This window comes from Pestalotiopsis fici (genome assembly GCF_000516985.1).
Source record: "Pestalotiopsis fici W106-1 unplaced genomic scaffold PFICI_Scf_13, whole genome shotgun sequence".
Lineage (NCBI taxonomy): Eukaryota > Fungi > Ascomycota > Sordariomycetes > Amphisphaeriales > Sporocadaceae > Pestalotiopsis > Pestalotiopsis fici.
The window spans coordinates 411,724-429,508 of record NW_006917103.1 but is presented as its reverse complement, the minus strand read 5'-3'; the positions used below and the strand labels follow the sequence as shown (position 1 = coordinate 429,508).

Here is a 17,785-nt window from a genome sequence, read left to right as displayed (position 1 = left end):
CCTCCCTGGACTCTCACATACTTGCTTGTTTTCCAAATGAGTTGACAGGGTCGATTTGCCGGATTGTGGGTTGCCTGGTTCGCCAGATATCAGATTCTGGTTGCCTTGTTTGGCTGCCTTCAGCATCACGACCGGGCAAAAGATTAGATTACTCTGGCCCCAACTTCTGCACATGTGTGGCACACACACGACCTGGGACGTAGATTGTCCAATCAAAGACTGCTCCAACAATCGTCAGTACCTATTCTGTCTGCCACCTATAGGAATCGACGGGTGCATATGGCCAATGTAGCCAACTTGTCTACTTTACCGCGGTCTGCTCGGTGTCGCTTTCTGGGACTTTACTGGCACCAATTCGACGCTCTTGCCCCTCAATATACTTTTGCTTTATGTTTCCAGAATCTTCTTCTGTTCCATCGTGCACTCCATCCGTGCAAACGTAAACCTGTGAGAGGATTGCCAAAGCACAGAGCATAGACTTAGGGACGGATGGGCGACACAATCACTTAAGCTTAAACGGGGCGAAATGTCGCGCTCCCAGGCTGGTCATGCCAAGAGGTCCGAGCATTATACCGGAGGTGTGCCATCCACTAGGTAGTGAGCCGGGTCACAATCAAATCTCGTCCTACCAAACGGAGCAAATGGCACGATGCGGCTCTGCGTGGATCTCTCTCTCTGTCAGACTGGGCGTCACCGAACTGGAACCGACGGGAAAGGATAGGAAAATACCCCACCGGTCGCCGCCGTCTTTTTATCGTTTTTGGAATCTGGGGGGTTGCATTAACCTGTCAATTGCCAATCAAGTGTTATGTATGCATTTTGCACTGCACCTTGCCCGGTCTTCTTACCGCTATTTTGATGTTTGTGGCTTCCTTTGATAGCATCTCCGAGGATGATGGCATACGATTTCTATTCAATCGAAACCGAGAGCTCAGGTCTAGATGACTTGGATCTTTTTTGGGCTCCAATGCATCTTGTCAGCCCGACATATCATGCAAGCCTTGTATAACATGAGAAAACCAAAAAGCCGTCTTCTTGTAATTCCACTGTTGATTACCAAGAAACGCCAGTCATTCTTCGTGTGAAATCATCCGCGTCGGGGGTGGCTTCCGCTCAGCCGGATTTCTGAGTGCTACAGAAAATGATGATTGCCCACAACACTGGGATCGTCCTTGAACGCCAGGCTGGCTCTCTGACATTCATTATTGGTCTGACATACTGCATGGAAAGGAACGCGCCGCCGCTATCTTGTTTTTGGTGTCGCGACGTACCGTTCCCTCATCTGGCACCATGCTGAATCGCGATCCAACAATGACACATGGATACCTACGCTTATCCAGAACCCATATGCCAAGCTTCTTCTTCTGATAACTCTACCTAGATGAGCACGGGTTCATGCATTTTTGTGCCGTACAGATGCATTACCCTGTCATCTGCAAACTCCGTGGCCGCCGGTCCCAAACCACTGTTTTCTCGAACCCTGTGGCATGTACCACTTGTGTACGACACGAGCTGTTCGTTCCCGCCAGGCTAGCTCTTTAAACACCGCTGACTAGGGACATTGTTCTTCTTATTGGAACATACTTGCGTTTGGGCAACTGCTCGGAGCCGTTATCGATCTACCATACACAAAAGGTATGGAGGTGTCCGGCGCAAGTGAGCTTGTCACTTGATACAGGAGGATGTTGATGACGGCGGGTCTTGCTTTTCCCATGTCATGCATGGCCGTATTTTCTCGACTTTGATCCCGGCGATCTCATCCAACTCGGTCTATATGTCAGCGCTTCTCTGTCACGCCAAGGCGCAACCAATGCGTACCAGTTTTCGCGTTGCAGGATGAATTTAATCAACTTGAAAGCAAGACACTTGCGTCTTTCGCGGATAGCGGCGACGACCGAGGCGTCGATCTTGAGCTGATTTTCCAAAAGATCACAGCGTATTCAAGTAAGGAAAGCTTTTTCAGGGGTACACGAGTGTTGTAAAGGAAAACCCGTCCAATGATCCCCATCGGTCGTGATACCTGTGCGTAGTGACACCGCAGCCTTTTCTTTCTTTGCCTTTTTCTTTTTCTTTTTCTACTTTCGATAACATTGGCTGATTGCTGGCATGATGAAAAGACTCTGTGAATAGATTCCACGGAAGCTACTTCCGGGTACCTTGTGTCTCTATTTTTGGTACTTTCATTTTGTCCTACTTCTAAACCATGAGGTCTTAAGAATTCTATACTTCCTTTATCTAAAACTTTCGTTGTTTATCTACATAAATTTAATCGCCAAGAGGTATGTCTACTCATTTCTTTCAGCAATACTCTTACCTCTTACGATGGGTCATGGATTCCATCCATATGAACATTAGCAAATGCGCCTGGCCACCTAATGATTCTCAATGGCCAAACGTCCTGATTCATGTATGCGTTGCGCCTGGGAAAATAAAAGCTCTATAAATTTGAATTGACGTTCGTTCTTCTTTGGCCGGTCCCTGTTACATGAGGGCTGCCGATTTTCGGGAGCTACGACTGGGCGGCTATAGGAACGGAGTCAGCGTTCATCAACATCAAATCTGTGTCATGACTATGTCAATCGAGATCATGAAACCGCTTCCGAGGAGATATATGACAGCTTCAAAGACTGTTGTAAGTCGTCCAAAGTCAATTGTACAAGGACATGGCCTTAGCAAGTACTCGAGATAGCAGAAACTCGCACCCTTGCTGCCACTACTTGTCACCGTCCAAGCTCTTGCGAAAGTCGTCATTCAAAACAAGGACAGTAAATCGGGTATGAAGCCCCTGAGTGGAAGCAGTTGCATGCCTTGTCGTATCGACTCCTTCGTAAGGGGCAGCGGTGTGGAACGGAGCCAACAGCCTCGACTTTTCAAACGACCAGGGACAAGCGCTTTGCAGAAGTTTCAAGGCGATAAAGCCTGAACTCCCAGGATATTGAGAAGACTCGGTTCTTTTCCATAAGAGACTCATAATCGTAGCGGTCATGGCAGAAGACGATCGTCGCGAAAGCCAGGTCAACACGTTGGATAAAAATGGACCAAGGGCGCCTTGAGTAGACGCATCAAGCGCCACGGATGGGAAGCATCAGGACTCCCGCATAGAAGCCAGATTCGCCTACAGTCGATTCTATTATGGTTCAGGAGGCAGGCACCTGTCCCTCATGAACAATTGAAGCATAATTGCAAAACGATCCACCTCCTTGAGCTTGACACCATCGTTGAGACAGTGGGATTATATTGGGTCGCAGTAGATAGACTTGATTCCCCTCCCCTCCCCTCCCCCTCCCCTCATGTCCTTCATCACCCAAGGCGGCACGGTCTTTCCTGTCGCCGCTTCATCAAGACTTCTAAGGACGGAGTCGGCATCGACCAAGTATTGTCTGAACGGCTCGGGACAGCTGCTGTTTGTTTTGTGTGTATATGTATATACCTGGTACGTCGAGTCCTAAGTCGATATTTACGTCGTCCTTCTTTGCATGTTTTTTTTCGCCTTGCTTACCTTTGTATTAGAGTAGTTATTCACCATGTTCAACATTGTTCCGTGCTGGTTTCATGGCACGGAGACCTGACCAGAAGGGATTCACGTCAAAGGTTGCAGCGTTACCGCCTTTGGCTGGAGCACTTTGCGATACTGTTCATGGCGAGAAGACTCGGGTACGCGACTGGAATACTAGTCGGATGCATGAATTTCACCACCACGGTGATTGTATACTTCTATCCTTGAAGTTTCGCGACGGTCGCTCGAGGAGATTGACGCGCCTCCTACCAGCCCAATCTGCTCGTCAAGAATAGGATGACTTGGTTTCAACAACGGTCCACGCAAAGATGGTGGCAACGTTGCTTTTCCCAGTGAGACAGCTACTCGATGATGTCAATGAAATAGAGTCCTACTGCCTTGATCGAGGGGCAAAGGTTACGGACCCCACGGTAGATAAACCCCAGCCAGAATCTCCCCGATGACTTGAGTCAATTTCGACGGCACTACCAATGGTTGTTGTAGAACGTATTGGCTTAAACATATCCCGAGAAATTTGCAAGGGTTGTGAACATAACAGAATGGGACAGGACGCAGTAACGAAATGTGACAGTGCCAGGGTTATTTATAGTAGCCACCATATCAAAAATGCAGGTATAGCTAGCGCTTGAGCCTTGATGCATACTCCGGCCCCGCCCAACTGTGTACCTGTGAGTTTAGGACCCTCTCCACTAAAACCCAGGCGTGGCACGAGTAATGAAATCGTTGTTAACGCTGCATCAAACCCGCCCACTAATAAAGCGTGCAAATAGACATACTTCCATTACCATAATCTAGAACCGTGACATCGAGGTGCCTGAAAAGGTACATGTACCTAGATACAATGCCCCATTTCTTACTATGTACTCTCAATGCACTTGCCGATCCGTCCCCGTCCACCCGAGACGTGCGCTCGCAATCACATCACCAACATCAATTGCTTGTTGGTCAACATGATTGGCAAGGCTGCAGCAGCCTATTTACATTACTACCTAGGCACCCTGGCTTCTGCATTTCCAAGTCGTGTCTACCGAGACCTGAGTATCACTACGGCATTGCATTGCATCGCTCTCCCCAAACCCTGTCAAGGGAAAAACAAACAAACAACGCTTTATATTATGATTGATAGTACATTACCGCAATCAGCGACTGTCCTCGCTGTGTGGGCCTTGAAACGCTCAATGATGATTGGGGCCATCGAGCAGCTGATATTGGGCCTTGTTATTTGTCATCACCAGCGCACTTGGCTCCTACACTTGTTGGTAACATGTAGCGATGCACTAGGAATAGAGTTGGCTGACAAGATGAGGCTGGCTGCATGATATCGCTGCAGCCATACCATGTACCAAGCACAGGTGTCTCAGTATAAACCTGCTGCCTGTGCTACATGGGTGGTACTTTTGGCTCCAACCAATTTCCTTACACAGCAGCACTTGAGTCTCCCCGCATATCAGTCTCTCCTCATTCGCCATATGTATCTTCCTCGTTGGTGTCACTTTTATTTGATCTGATATAAATTACGGCTGGACACTGACATATGATTTCTTTACGTTTTCATCCGCATCTCTTGATTCGGTATCTCTCTAGTCAGCCAGTACTCAACCCCTCGCAGCACACATATATTGCCCACCATGCCTCCTAACCCTGAAGACTATTCAACAATCGACCACTGGATTGCACCGGCAAGAAATTTTAGAACTTCGGCTCGTTTGCGCTTGCAGCATTATCTGTTTCAAGGCACCATTGGACCCCTGTTAGAGAAGGGCGTGGAGAGCCAGATTTCCAATTCTCAAAAGCTACGAGTCGCCGATCTTGCTTGCGGCAATGGCGTCTGGCTCACTGAACTGCACTCTCACCTTGAAAGGGCAGGTATCACAGCACAGTTGGAAGGATTTGATGTCAACCCGGTTTTATTCCCCAATCCAACCATCTTGCCTAAATCCGTGTCGTTCAAAAAACTGGATATCCTTGCGAGCCCACTCCCCGAGGACTTGATTGGCGTCTTTGACATTGTTCATATTCGAGCATTTGTGAGCATCATCAAGAATTCCGAGGTCGGGCCTGTGCTGTCAAACGCCCTGAGCCTCTTGAAACCCGGCGGGTTCCTCCAGTGGGAGGAGTGCCGAGCGGACCGCATGTTGGTGCAGGCTCCTTCCGAGGGGATATCTACAGAGGCCTGCGACACCATTGTCAAGACAATCAGAACGTTGGGAGAGGCAGTCGGACACAAGAATGATTGGGTGGATGTCCTCGGCCGACACCTTGAGGAGCATGGGTTTGAAGATGTACGGGAACATTCAACCATAAGCAGGAAGCAGGACCTGATGGGCTTCACTGAAGATTACCTGATGATGTGGGCGGAACTCGCGATATACTTTCCGCCCCAGGCAAAGGAGCCACAGGCGCCATTGACTCGAGAGACCTGGACTGATCTGTTTGAAAAGGCTGTCAGGGAGACGGAGCAGGGGGTTGTGGTCCACCAGGGCAAACTCGTGGTTGCAGTAGGCCGTAAGCCTCTGTAGCGAGTATCTCGTCAAATGCAGTGTCCAATCCTTCTTCACGCCCGTGTGTATGTGTGTGTGTTCAAAGCTTTTGCATGGTTTATCATTCTTCTTGAAAAGGCAACACGATTGGGTCAAGCTACTGGTATCCTTGCTGATCATCTTCAACTGGCGAGAAACACGCCGATACCCCGCACTCCTAGCTCAGCCCAGTTCTACTGCGTACCTCGCTGCGCGTTGGTGTTGTTGCAATTCATTGCCTCCACTGTCTTTATCCAACATAACTAGGTCGTCTATGGCTATGCCTGTGATTGTATTGAGTCCATTTACCTAGGAATCATAATGTTTTGATCGGTGCCTGGCAGATGTTGTGATGCAAATGCACGCTATCTTCAAATTACAAGTGTACTACTCTATTTCGCTAGGGCTGGGGGCCGGCTCCATGATTAGGGGCCAAGCTTGCGGCAATTGCTAGGGCCGGGCCGCATAGTTGTCAGCTATTCCTTCATCATTGGACTTCCATCTCGGCTCCTCAACCATTGAAATCCCGTTTACATGAGATGGCCATGCAATGGCACTCGCGGCTCTCTCTCCCCCTTTACTCGGGCTGTGTGATGGTTGGCGATCGACAGTCCTTTGTATCAATATAAAACTGGCCCCCACGTGCAGTGCATCATCATCATGCGGCCAGTAGTGTCCCTATTCGCCTCTTGCATACCTATTCTTGGACTTGATATTCGTACTTCCATTAACAGTGCCCTGATTCAAAGCACGGGACAAAGTGCGTCGGGGTTTGGGGGCCAAGGGCTGTACTATGTAGCACTGCATTAGGTACATGTATGCATCCCTACTAGGTAATCGTACATTACCCTATCTGCTACCTACCAGGGGTCAAAAGTCTCTCACAGCATACTGCACACTACAGACTAGGTACCGGATACCTACGAGCGTACATACATAGGTAGTGCAATTGCGACTGGTGGACGTATCATCCTGCCACAATCAACCCTTGTCTCGAACAGTCTCCCAATCTCTTTTCAACGTTACCGTAGTGCAGCGAGCTGCCAGACTTTCAGTGGATCATCGCCTACCAAAAAATCCATGCAGAAGCAGCTGGGCAGTGGAACCGAATTGATGGGCAGTAATATAGTATATCGTAGGCATAACTCAAGCTAGGTGTACCAAGCCTTACCGAATAAGATACATAGGAGACTGCCATTTTCACACGGCTGGCCTGCATGCGAGCTGAACCTTTACCATCATTCCATCTGCAGGGTTTGCAGTGATCCGTCGCTTCTGGTAGGATACGTTAATATTCCCTTCTTAGCCGCCTGGCAATCAGGCTGCGCTGGAAACCAAAGAGCCGACTCACATCGTACATCTGAGACTTAACCCTGTACTGGCCACAGGATTCCAAGATGGGCTGACCGAGCGGCCAAGTCCCATTTCAGTAAAGTCATACCTGCGAGCAACGCAAGCAACAACGGCACAAAGCTCAATATGAGCAAATTCCTGCCCAAGACAAGTCCGGGCGCCTCGCTCGAATGGCCTCCAGGCACTTACTGGGATATCGGACATATCAATGTGACCTCCAGCCTCTCCTTCGACCTTTGGGACTTGCAGCCATCGCTCGGGCATGAAAGTGTTGGCGATTTCGCCATATGTGGCAGAATCCCGATGAATGATTGTTCTGCAATGGTAGATCATAATACCATCCAGGCAGAACTCTTCGCCTGCCGGTATATACACGGTGAGACCATTTCCTGGCATGGAATACCTCGCTATCGATCCTGCAGTGTGCAAACCCAACGCCTCCCTGATCGCAGCAGTAATATATGTCATTCAATAGATGAGGTCTGCGCCATCAGGCATGAGCAGTCGAAAACATATAGTTTCTGGATCTGTATTGGGACCGAGGAGGCTATCAAGCTCATCACGTATAGCATTGAGAGCCCGCAGGATGCGCGACAGTTCATAGAAGAGCCAGGCGAGTGCAGCACTTGGCAGAACCCAGGATATCCAGGGTTAGATTGCTCGTCAGGGGTAGTAGAGAGACTTCGTTCCAAGTTTCCGCAATGTTATCGAGACGATTGGCAAAATCCATTGATTTTTTCCGCAAAGCACGGCAGGAAGGATGAAACATATTGCTTCGAGAAGCCATATTTGAATTTCCTTCTCCGCGCTTCCATTCCTCGCCGTTCGTCGTAAGTATGGATGTTGGTCCTGTTAAATGTTCCAGATATCTCATGTCAATCTTTGGAACACTGTTGGGGAATTCTTTAGAAGCCTTTGATATTTGCTCTGCGATCTCATGGTTGGCGACAACAAGAAGAGGACGTTTGAGCGGGCGGAAATCAAGTAACATGAGGGGCGGCTCTCCAATAATTTTGTGCATCTCGCAAAAGATCAAATTTGAGTGGGTTAGAAGATGAGAAAACCAAGGTATTGAGGCTGGTACGGAACTACCACAGTCGCGCTCTGAATCACAATTCATCATAAATGCCAAGATGCCCAAATAGCAGGGATGTGGCATTATGGGCAGGTCGAAAATCAATCTAGACCCCAGCATTTTCTGGTATATCTTTCAAAGTTTTACGATCACCAAGCTTTACGATCAAAAGAACGACGAATCAGAGCATGTTTTTAGAGGTTGCCTTATGTGCAGGGCCTGAAGGCGTCGATCATGTCAGAGTCATATCTCAGCCACTGCTGCAATTAGCATACGCAGGCGGCAGACGTTTTGCATCTTGGCAACTGCAATTATGCGACAGGCGCCATTACAGTCGGCCGGTACCAAACACCCAGGGAGGGACCAGCCGTTTGTCATTTTTAGTCGGCCGGCAGCTGGGAGCGACGAGGCTTGGAAAGAAGCAAGCAGAGATCATCGCAAGAATTGGGGGTCTCTGGAAGGAATTTCATTGCGGGAGCGCTTCCCCATGCCTAGTATAAGTAGCCGGTAGATGGAGGGTGGAGTGGATCACCTAGTAACCCTGCACATGAAGAAACCGACTCTGAGATTCTCATTGGACGGATTGTCGGGCTGTTGGATTCCCTACTAGTTTATGGTGTGGTGGTGGGCAGCGGGATGTGCCTTGGGCGTCATCTGTCCAAGAGGCAGATAAATCATCGGCACTTTTGGTTTGCTCTTCAGTCAGTACAATTTCGAGCACGGCTGGTGTGCTCAAATGCGGCAGCGCCTGGCGGGAAATCCTTTTTGGCGATTCCCGATCTGCACTTTGCCGTCTGCCTACATGCAAAGTTCCATTCCGGTTTACACTAGAAGAAAGCAGCAGGCTCGGTGAGATCCCAAGTACTCTGTACGGGGCTGGGTAATGTACCTAGGGACCCACTGACAGAGAAATGAAGCACCTCTTCTTCTTCTTCTTGATTATACAAGGGCTACTGTAAGGATTCTTCAGGCGTATAGATACGGAAAATAGGGCCCGCCAGATAATTTTGTACTATTAGCATACCTGAGTACCTAGGTACGTAGGCACTGAAATTATCTCCAAATTTCCCCTCGTTTTGTGGTGTCGTAGTTTATTAGCAAACACTCTGACAGCCACAGTGCATTCGTTGGGTACACGATACAACTTTCAGCATAGCGCATCCCTCGATAGGTTGGATGGCCCATGTAGTATTTTCTGCCCCTTACAAAAAAAACCATCCATGAAAAACAAGCATGTACATGGTCCTACCAAGGCTGAGCTTTGCAGAAATTGCAAGGTGTCTTTGGTACTCACGAACCTAAGTACCGAGCCTTTGTGGGTGGTAACACAATTCGCTGTATTGGTGCGAGTGCTGACATGCTCTGGACATCAGCGGCCAATAGAAGCTGGATGATGTGCATATGTCGGCCTTCCCACGGCAACGTCGCCTGGAAGAACGACAAGCCCATTCGACAGTGTGCCCATGTCCACCTTGTGCGACTACACATTTTTCGGGCCCGATGAATTCCTTCCAACAGCATTCATGATTGCAACCCACCCATTTCGCTACCATACAAGGTAATTTGCCATTGATCAGAGGATACGGGCCTCCATTTAACAACACGTTAGCCTTGCTAGTTACCACCAATGTGTTTTCCTCTTAATCCTCTATCCGTCACTAGTACGTGTTTCACGTGGCTGATGAGATCGTGATACTGTGCATCAAACTTTTCAAGTCTGTTCGCCAACAAACAAGACTATCTACACTGACAACCCAGTCTTGATACCTTTATTCTATTTCACAAAGACTCTTGTGCTTCATACATTGTCTCAAACTCTACAAGATGGACCTCTCCAGTCTTGATCCCTCACTTCTCTCAACCATACCATCAATGGCACCTCCCCCCGGGGAGGTGTCCAACTTCGTAGACCCTTATTCACTAGCAAATCCAGTGGGTAGAATCGTCATCAGTGTGACGCTTGCCCCCATGATTTTGGCTGTGGCTTTGCGTCTCTATACCCGTACTTTCGTCACTCGTCCTATAGGTCCAGACGACTGTGAGTTTACAATCAATACGATTCTTTGGAGAAAGTCAACTAAACAGAAACTCCCTTTGCGCAGACGTTTGCATACTTGCAGCGGTTCGTAGTATCCCACTTGATTTACTGTTTGCATACTGACTTGGTTTCAAGGCAGCCGTTACTTCATATTGCGGCATCGCAAGTGGGTTTTGAACGCATCCTCATTTAGCCACAAGATTTCTAACGCCATCTCTCTGCAGTCGCTGGAAGTGCACAAGGACCTCATCAGTGGAATATTCCGATTACGGCAATCAACAATGATTATCTCAAGGTACGAGAAACTCGTCTCTCTCGTTGGAAACTTGATGATTGAGGTTTACCTTTACTGACAATGCCACGCTTCTCAGCATGACCTGCTTGTGGCCAATCTATATTCAGTTGGCGCTATGCTGACCAAGATTTCACTTTTGGTATTGTACCAGCGCCTATTCCAGCCGCTGCAGAAAATTCGGGTGATACTCTGGGTCAGTGGTGGAATAATACTGGCTTTCTACTTGGCCAACGTCATTGCTACTTGTATACTTTGCAACCCAACAAATTGGCCCACCGATACTGCCAAGTTCTTGGAAATGCAAGCTACCAGTAGCTGCAATAAACCTCTTCTGACCCTGTCTAGCACGCGAGGCATTTTCAGTATTCTCACGGATATATTCGTCTTGAGCATACCTATAGTATTGGTCTGGCGTCTTCAGCTCTCTTTACGGCAGAAAATCGGTGTATCCTGCATTTTTCTACTAGGACTCCTGTTCGTTGCTCACTCCCTCATATCTGAAGTTATACATGACTAACCCTGGTTTTTAGAGCGACGAGCTGCTGCATAGCAAACTCATACTTTAGATTCTACTTGTATTCGTCTTTAGACTACTCTTGGTATGGAACCATTGAGTTTATACTCGGGTACAGTCATCCAACTCCTGATCACATATCCTTGACCAGATCTAACCAAGTTCCTTTCTACAGTGCTGTCGAGCTTAACATAGGCGTAATTTGTTCTTGTGTCCCTGTCTCGACCGTTGCTCTCAAAGTTATAACCATGTACTCTTGGACGTCTGTTACCAGTTTCGTCAAGACACGCCGTTCTAGAAGCAGCGGCTCGTCTTCCTCCCATGAAAGCGAACGAAAAGTCTCTCGAGAATCCGAACACCTGTCCGACAATTACTCGAAAATGCCACGTCCTCCTACAACAGGCTTCAGAAGCATTGTTTCAGAGGGTCACAGCCAAAATCACGCGGCATTGACGCAAGGCTCGACCTTTAGCGAGGTTCGCTCCGTCAATGAGGAGTATCATGAACACCTGGGCGCACCACAAAATGCGAAATATTCAACTTCTGCAAAAGAGGAACCACTTAGCTTTGCTGTTTAAAATCGGAGCTCGGTACATTGCGCATTTGCTCATCGTCCTGCATTTACCGATGCGACTGCAATCCAAACAAGACATTCGTTAGTAGCCTGAGAACCAGGAGCGCTTATCGGCGGATGAGGCGAAGGCCCTCGACAGCTCCAAGTTGACTGAGGGCGTTGGGAAATAATTGTCACGGACAAATATGGGAGGCGCAGACTGACCTGTGTTGCTACCGAAGAAGAATGATATGGTAGTGATAAAGGAAAGCAGAGCTTCAAGACCAACTGCTACCCGGCGCTCTACGGCTCGTACGCGAACCCGAGCATGCTCGGCGACCCCATCAGTCTCAAGGCCGAGCAGAGCGACTACGTGCCTGACCCGGACCAAGAGGGCGCGGACCAGTCTGCTTCTTCGCCAATGTCAGATCGTGGCGTCAAATCAAGTCACCGAGAGGCGTTGAGGTAGCAGGCGGCCAGGAAAGTACGACCAAATTAGGTACTCATGAGGAACAGCAGCCTCAGTCTGCGGCCTAACATTAAGAAGACTTGTACATTGTGTCTTTGAACACTTGACGGCTGTATTTACTTGGCCAGTTACTAAAAGAAAATTCATTATGCCATTCTTCTTTGGATTATGCACTGTACAACTTATTCAACACGTATCAATGTTATTCATTCTTGACGAGATGCTCCTTATGAGTCACCAACGCTTCTCTAGTATTCTCAAAGGTTGGTGCTGACTTACCTGGCTGTGGGAACCTGTCCAACAGAACCTTCGCTCTCCAATACTTACCTAGGCAGTTGGAACTGTCCATCCATTGTCAAGCAGATACTTTACCACCTCGTGCGAAGCAGGGAAATATTGAAGCAACTGAGACACTAGAAATTCACAGCCCTCTCGCCACTTTTGATTGTCGTCTGTACCCTCAAAAGTCTCTGGACTGCACAGATGTACAGTGAATTCAGGATGAAATCTCTTGATGAATACAACCAATGACGGGCAATCGTCGAGTGAATCCCTCTGAGATCTAGGTCTGCCTGAAGAATGAGCTTGACATACCCCTGCAATCATCTGCCGCATGAGCAAAGGTTTGTAGACCTTTTGGAGACCTTGGTGCCTTTGTAGCAAGAGTGCATTCTGTGGACAGCCAAGGCGTAGCGCTTTGCAAACCGGGGCCGTTGGGCAGATCCAAAACCTGTGCAAGTCCGCGGGACTTTCTATGATTTTGCTGCCGCTTTGGATCAATACTTGGAGCATGTGGTATCTCCATAGTCGTCTTTGTACCTTGCCTCCAGGTTGGAGCTTTCTCCAATTCAGGAGGTCTGGTCTGCCAACCGGTCCTGCGTGTTCTAGGGCATGATTTAGTAAATTTTGGAAGAGATCCACATCCTTCAATGCTACAGCCGTAGCCAGGGGATCCTGGGTGACGTAATGACCTGCATCCAAGAGCGAACGCACAATGTTCATATATGAGGGGTTTTCAGTTCGCCAGAGAGCGAGGCTGAGAGGAAAACGAAATTCGTAGAGAATTTCATTTACGTCAGCAGATCTTGGAATGTTCATTCCTCGGTCAAGAAACGCTTGGACGGCCACCGTATTTCCATACCTGATCGCAATTTCAAGAAGACCATCGACGAATTCGGGGGACCAGTGCTCATACCACAAGCGATCACGTTCGATGCACTGAGGGTAATGCTTGATGTAAAGATCCAGAATCCACATAAACACGTCCTTGTCGAAACAGCACGCGGCTGCCATCTGAAGTGTTGACTTGGCCGGGTAATAGATGCCTGCTTGTTCCAGCGCCCACCGTTTTGCAGATCGTATATGGACAAAGTCCTTACCAAAAACAAGCATGCATGTTTTGCAACAATTCACGAGAGCTGCAAGGTCCTCTGGATCCTTCAAATACTCGGCAATCATTTGATAAAGCTCCGTAGAGAGGCGAAGAAGAGGTGCTTCTCCAGGTGTGGTTATTGACCGATTCATGGTGTGAATGGAGTTGGTTTGTTTCTTTGAAATCTTGTTAATTGTTACTGTTTTGTCGGCTGTTATGGTTGTGTAGAAACTTTCAATCAACCATCAAATAGATGCCTAGAATATATAGCTGTCTGCCCTTAGATAGCAAACAACACAAGGTCTTTGCTCTTGATAACAACATAATTGCTTCTCAATAACAATATTTTTGATCTTGGAAATAAAATCTTGCTTCCCATAAAAATGCTCTTGTTCTCAAAGTTAGCCATTGTTCCAGACTTTTTCATCTTTTGTTGATCACGTGCATTGTTTGTTGTATGATTACGACTCGTCAATTTCAATGTTCCTGTTGCGACAGCACAAGGAAATCAGGGTTTTTGATGAACATGAAAAAAAAAAAAAACCAGGAGTTATATGCTCATCCTAGCTATTGCATTACCAAGTTTGAAAAGCAACATCTACGCGAATTAGTCACATGTTTGAGCGTGAGGCTCCTTTTTTGGTCAAATACGCTCATTGACTCGACGAGACACGAGGAGCAAGATGATTAATGACAAATTACATGTCATCTGTGCTTCTTCCCAATTAACTCGTATTAGCATTGACTTGAGCGTCAGCTGCATTGGAATCATGGCATTGAAGGGCCAGAAGAGAGCTGTGTCATGGCCACGACTTTCTCATTGCTACGATCAAGACTAAAGAGTCAAGTCACTTTTTTCACAATAAGGAAGCGTATCCCTACTAATTAATTGCCAATTGTAGTATGTAACTCGTATTCTATACATTACGTTCATCTCTCTAGCCTCAATCGCCGGAAAAGAAGTCAGAAACTTCTATGAGGACGAGTATAATTGTGCCCAGTCCCGTAATCACGGTGAAAACGGCAAGAATCCAAAAGCGATTCCTCTCAATCTTTTCCTTTTGTGCCTCCAAATCGAATTCGCTTTGTCTATACATGTCTTGTGACGTAGCTGCGTCAAGTCGACCAGCATTGTTTACTGGCACCGATAGCTCCATATTGGAGGGCGACGGTGGTAAGGGCTTCTCAAGGTCAGCCCTTTGTCTTCCCACCTTGACTAATTCGTTGCCTCGGACCAGACTGTAACGGCTAGAGTTGCCATCGGTTTGCAACAAAATAACGAGAGGCGACTTCTTTTTGGAACGAGTGGACTTACCAAGTCTAGACGTACGACGAGACGCAATGTGATAACTGCCCGAAGTGTCGGAATGTCGGTTTTTCGGGCTCGGCTCACCCTTTTCGGACAAAACTTCATTGCGAGCACTTTCGAGGGAGGCTGGAAGCTTCCTTTCAGGCGACCAGGCCTGGCGTAAAGCACTCGGGGGCATGCTCCGAGATCTCGCCGCCATCAAAGCCATCCGGCTGTGTCGGCGGTTTGCAGTTTCGAGTAATGTATCCATCGTAGAATAGAAAAGCAAGCAAAATGCCTGAGCCGCCAAAACATCACGTGTGCGGAAGATTCAGGTGTCGTATATAGTTGCCACGAAAGATGGACAGTCCTGCCGTCAAGAACAGATTGTATGGTACACTAAAGAAAGGTAACGACACAACACTCTTCAACTCGACTCAATATGAGACAATTCTGGTGTAGTCTGCCGATACAACAGTACCAAGAGTCTTGGCAAAGTGGCTTGACAGGGGTTGATATATACAAGTTCATGTGCCTCCTTGTTACATGATCTCACTTTGCGCATTGTCCACCTTTGTATGGCTTTGATGACACGGTAGAGCGCAGAGAACAAAACAAGCAGGCCAACAGGCACACCCGGGCAGCTTTCGCCGTCGAGTGATCTGCATCGCCTATCACTTCGTAAAAGCTATTGTTGTGCATTGCCATCCGCTGGAACATGCCAGGAACAAAGACAATACTTCTTTGCACAATGCCTTGTTCTGTAACCATGAAGGCTCTACACACACCTTGATGTGGTCTATGGTACGTCCTAGTTAACGCCACAAATGTCGAAAAGTGCTTTCATGTCAACTTTTGATAACAAGTCTTTGTGATGTGAATCACTTTCAAGATATGAATATAAATACCCCATTCAGAACTGAATAGACATGAAGAAATTTGACTCAAGAGAACACTGCACAGCAATGAGCTTACAATTCTTACAACATAGAACACTATTTCAATTTCACAACATCATTCTACTGTCTTAAACAACAATTCATAAAACGTCGACAAAATTGCTGCTACAATGGCAGCTCCAACAACAGCTCCACGTGTTCCAGTCATGGACCGTGCGCAAGCAGAGAAAATCATTGTCGACTGGCGAACTCGCGCCGATGCCTGGCGCGAGATGGATGATGTCGAGGCTCTCAAGAACTTTGAAGTAATTCGAGTCGCGGGAACCAAGCGCCACAGCGCCAACAGCCTGTCGCTTCTAGTCTCGGAGCACTCGTACGCGCGCAACACGGCGACTTCCAGCCACCGAATGGAGAGCGCCCGGGAGCGCTGGTCGCGCGGCTTTGCCGTCAACGTCAACTCGGGTCGGGGCATGGTGGAGCAGTTCCTCGAGCACTATGTGGCCATGATTGACCACGACTTCTTCTCGGGGCTGCTCACGCGCCCCGTGTGCGGAGCCGACAATGTATTCATGGCGACTGACCCCCTTGTGAGACTCGAGCTCATAAACAAGGCGGGCACATTACAGCTCAGTCCCTCGGGAAGGATCATTGTGCCGTCTGGTGCGCGCTTTGATCCGCAGCGAAAGGTCCTCACGATTCATAGCATCACGTACAACATCCCCGAGGCGGATCTCAAGCGAGACTGGACGATTGCCGAGTTCATGACGACCGACTTTACTCGCCACATTGAGAAGCGCGCGTTGGACGATCTTCTCGTGAGCATGGTCCAGGCCATGCTGCACATGTACTTGGGAATCGGCAGTTGCTACAAGAAGGAAGATTCCGAGGAGCGCAAGCGGGAGTTGCGGGACCCTCATGGATTCGGACACGGCCTGGCCTTTTGGGATAGCTTTGCTTTCATCACCAAGCATCTATCCGAGTGGAAGATTGGCTCAGCAGATTTCACGCAGTCTGCCAACCACAGCCAGAGGCAGGCGACTTACTGGAGAGAGCACTGGTCGCGCCATGATGACCTCGAAAAGCTCGGCGTCGACAATGTCAGTGCTATGCAGCCCAACGGCCTGTGGAGGAGGCTGTCCAAGCTGAGTCTCTCTATCCTGTGGCTGCTCCTGGTCCTCAGCTTCGGGTTCTTGGCCTGGACTATATACATCGACTTGAAAATGGATGAGTTGAGACTGCGTGCGCCACCAAGACTGTTGTATAATTTCCTGCCGCTTCAACACAGCTTGGACGACATTATTCGGATGCCCATCCCGAGCGTCGCGATATTTCTCTTCCTTTGGTCTCAGTTCTGCATCATTTTCAGACATGAAAGACAAAGCTTGGCTCTCTCCATCATTCAGCATATCCTCTTGGGCCTTGGAGTCCTCGTGATGTACATAATCTCTCACTTTGGGCCGCCAGGATTTGACAAGCTGACCCATGCTCAGTTTATAGCCTTCTGGGTCATTGCGCTGATTACCCACGGGAGAATTATGCTTAGAAAACCCTCAGTGGAAGGCTTTGACGATTGGTATGACCAATTTGAGGATCTTTTCTTGGGCCGGTGGTAGTGACAATGACTGACTTTGAGTGTTCTGGTGAAGGTTACAGACCCCGGATTCCTCAGTCGGTGCGAGTTTAGTCAAGTACAGGAGGTAAGCATTAAATACCATGTGGACTTTGTTTCTGTTTTAGGAAAAGATGAAAAATAAATGAATAAAGAAGAGTTCCATTTTCAAAGCTTTGACGAATGTGAATGCAAAAAGTGAATATAGAATCGTGCAGACTAGATGGTACAAAGCAGCATTCTGATGAGCGTAGACACTCACAGGTATAAACGCAGTCTTGTGC

The 17,785-nt window shown here is 48.1% G+C and overlaps 4 protein-coding genes across 4 annotated transcripts; 2 read left to right on the top strand and 2 right to left on the bottom strand.

Annotated features, from left to right (window-relative positions):
* Positions 1-5,145: 5,145 nt before the first annotated feature.
* On the top strand, positions 5,146-6,036 carry PFICI_14538 (uncharacterized protein; the record flags this gene model as incomplete). Its single annotated transcript, XM_007843119.1, has 1 exon — positions 5,146-6,036. The coding sequence occupies one exon, from the start codon at positions 5,146-5,148 to the stop codon at positions 6,034-6,036; it is 891 nt and encodes a 296-aa protein (XP_007841310.1).
* A 7,145-nt stretch (positions 6,037-13,181) lies between these two features.
* Positions 13,182-13,857, bottom strand: PFICI_14537 (uncharacterized protein; the record flags this gene model as incomplete). Its single annotated transcript, XM_007843118.1, has 2 exons — positions 13,182-13,217; positions 13,270-13,857. 2 exons carry the CDS (start codon positions 13,855-13,857, stop codon positions 13,182-13,184), a joined length of 624 nt encoding a protein of 207 aa, XP_007841309.1.
* Positions 13,858-14,649: 792 nt separating this feature from the next.
* Positions 14,650-15,264, bottom strand: PFICI_14536 (uncharacterized protein; the record flags this gene model as incomplete). Its single annotated transcript, XM_007843117.1, has 1 exon — positions 14,650-15,264. The coding sequence occupies one exon, from the start codon at positions 15,262-15,264 to the stop codon at positions 14,650-14,652; it is 615 nt and encodes a 204-aa protein (XP_007841308.1).
* Positions 15,265-16,062: 798 nt separating this feature from the next.
* On the top strand, positions 16,063-17,505 carry PFICI_14535 (uncharacterized protein; the record flags this gene model as incomplete). The annotated part of the gene is made up of 1 exon (XM_007843116.1): positions 16,063-17,505. One exon carries the CDS (start codon positions 16,063-16,065, stop codon positions 17,503-17,505), a length of 1,443 nt encoding a protein of 480 aa, XP_007841307.1.
* Between the last annotated feature and the right edge of the window lie 280 nt (positions 17,506-17,785).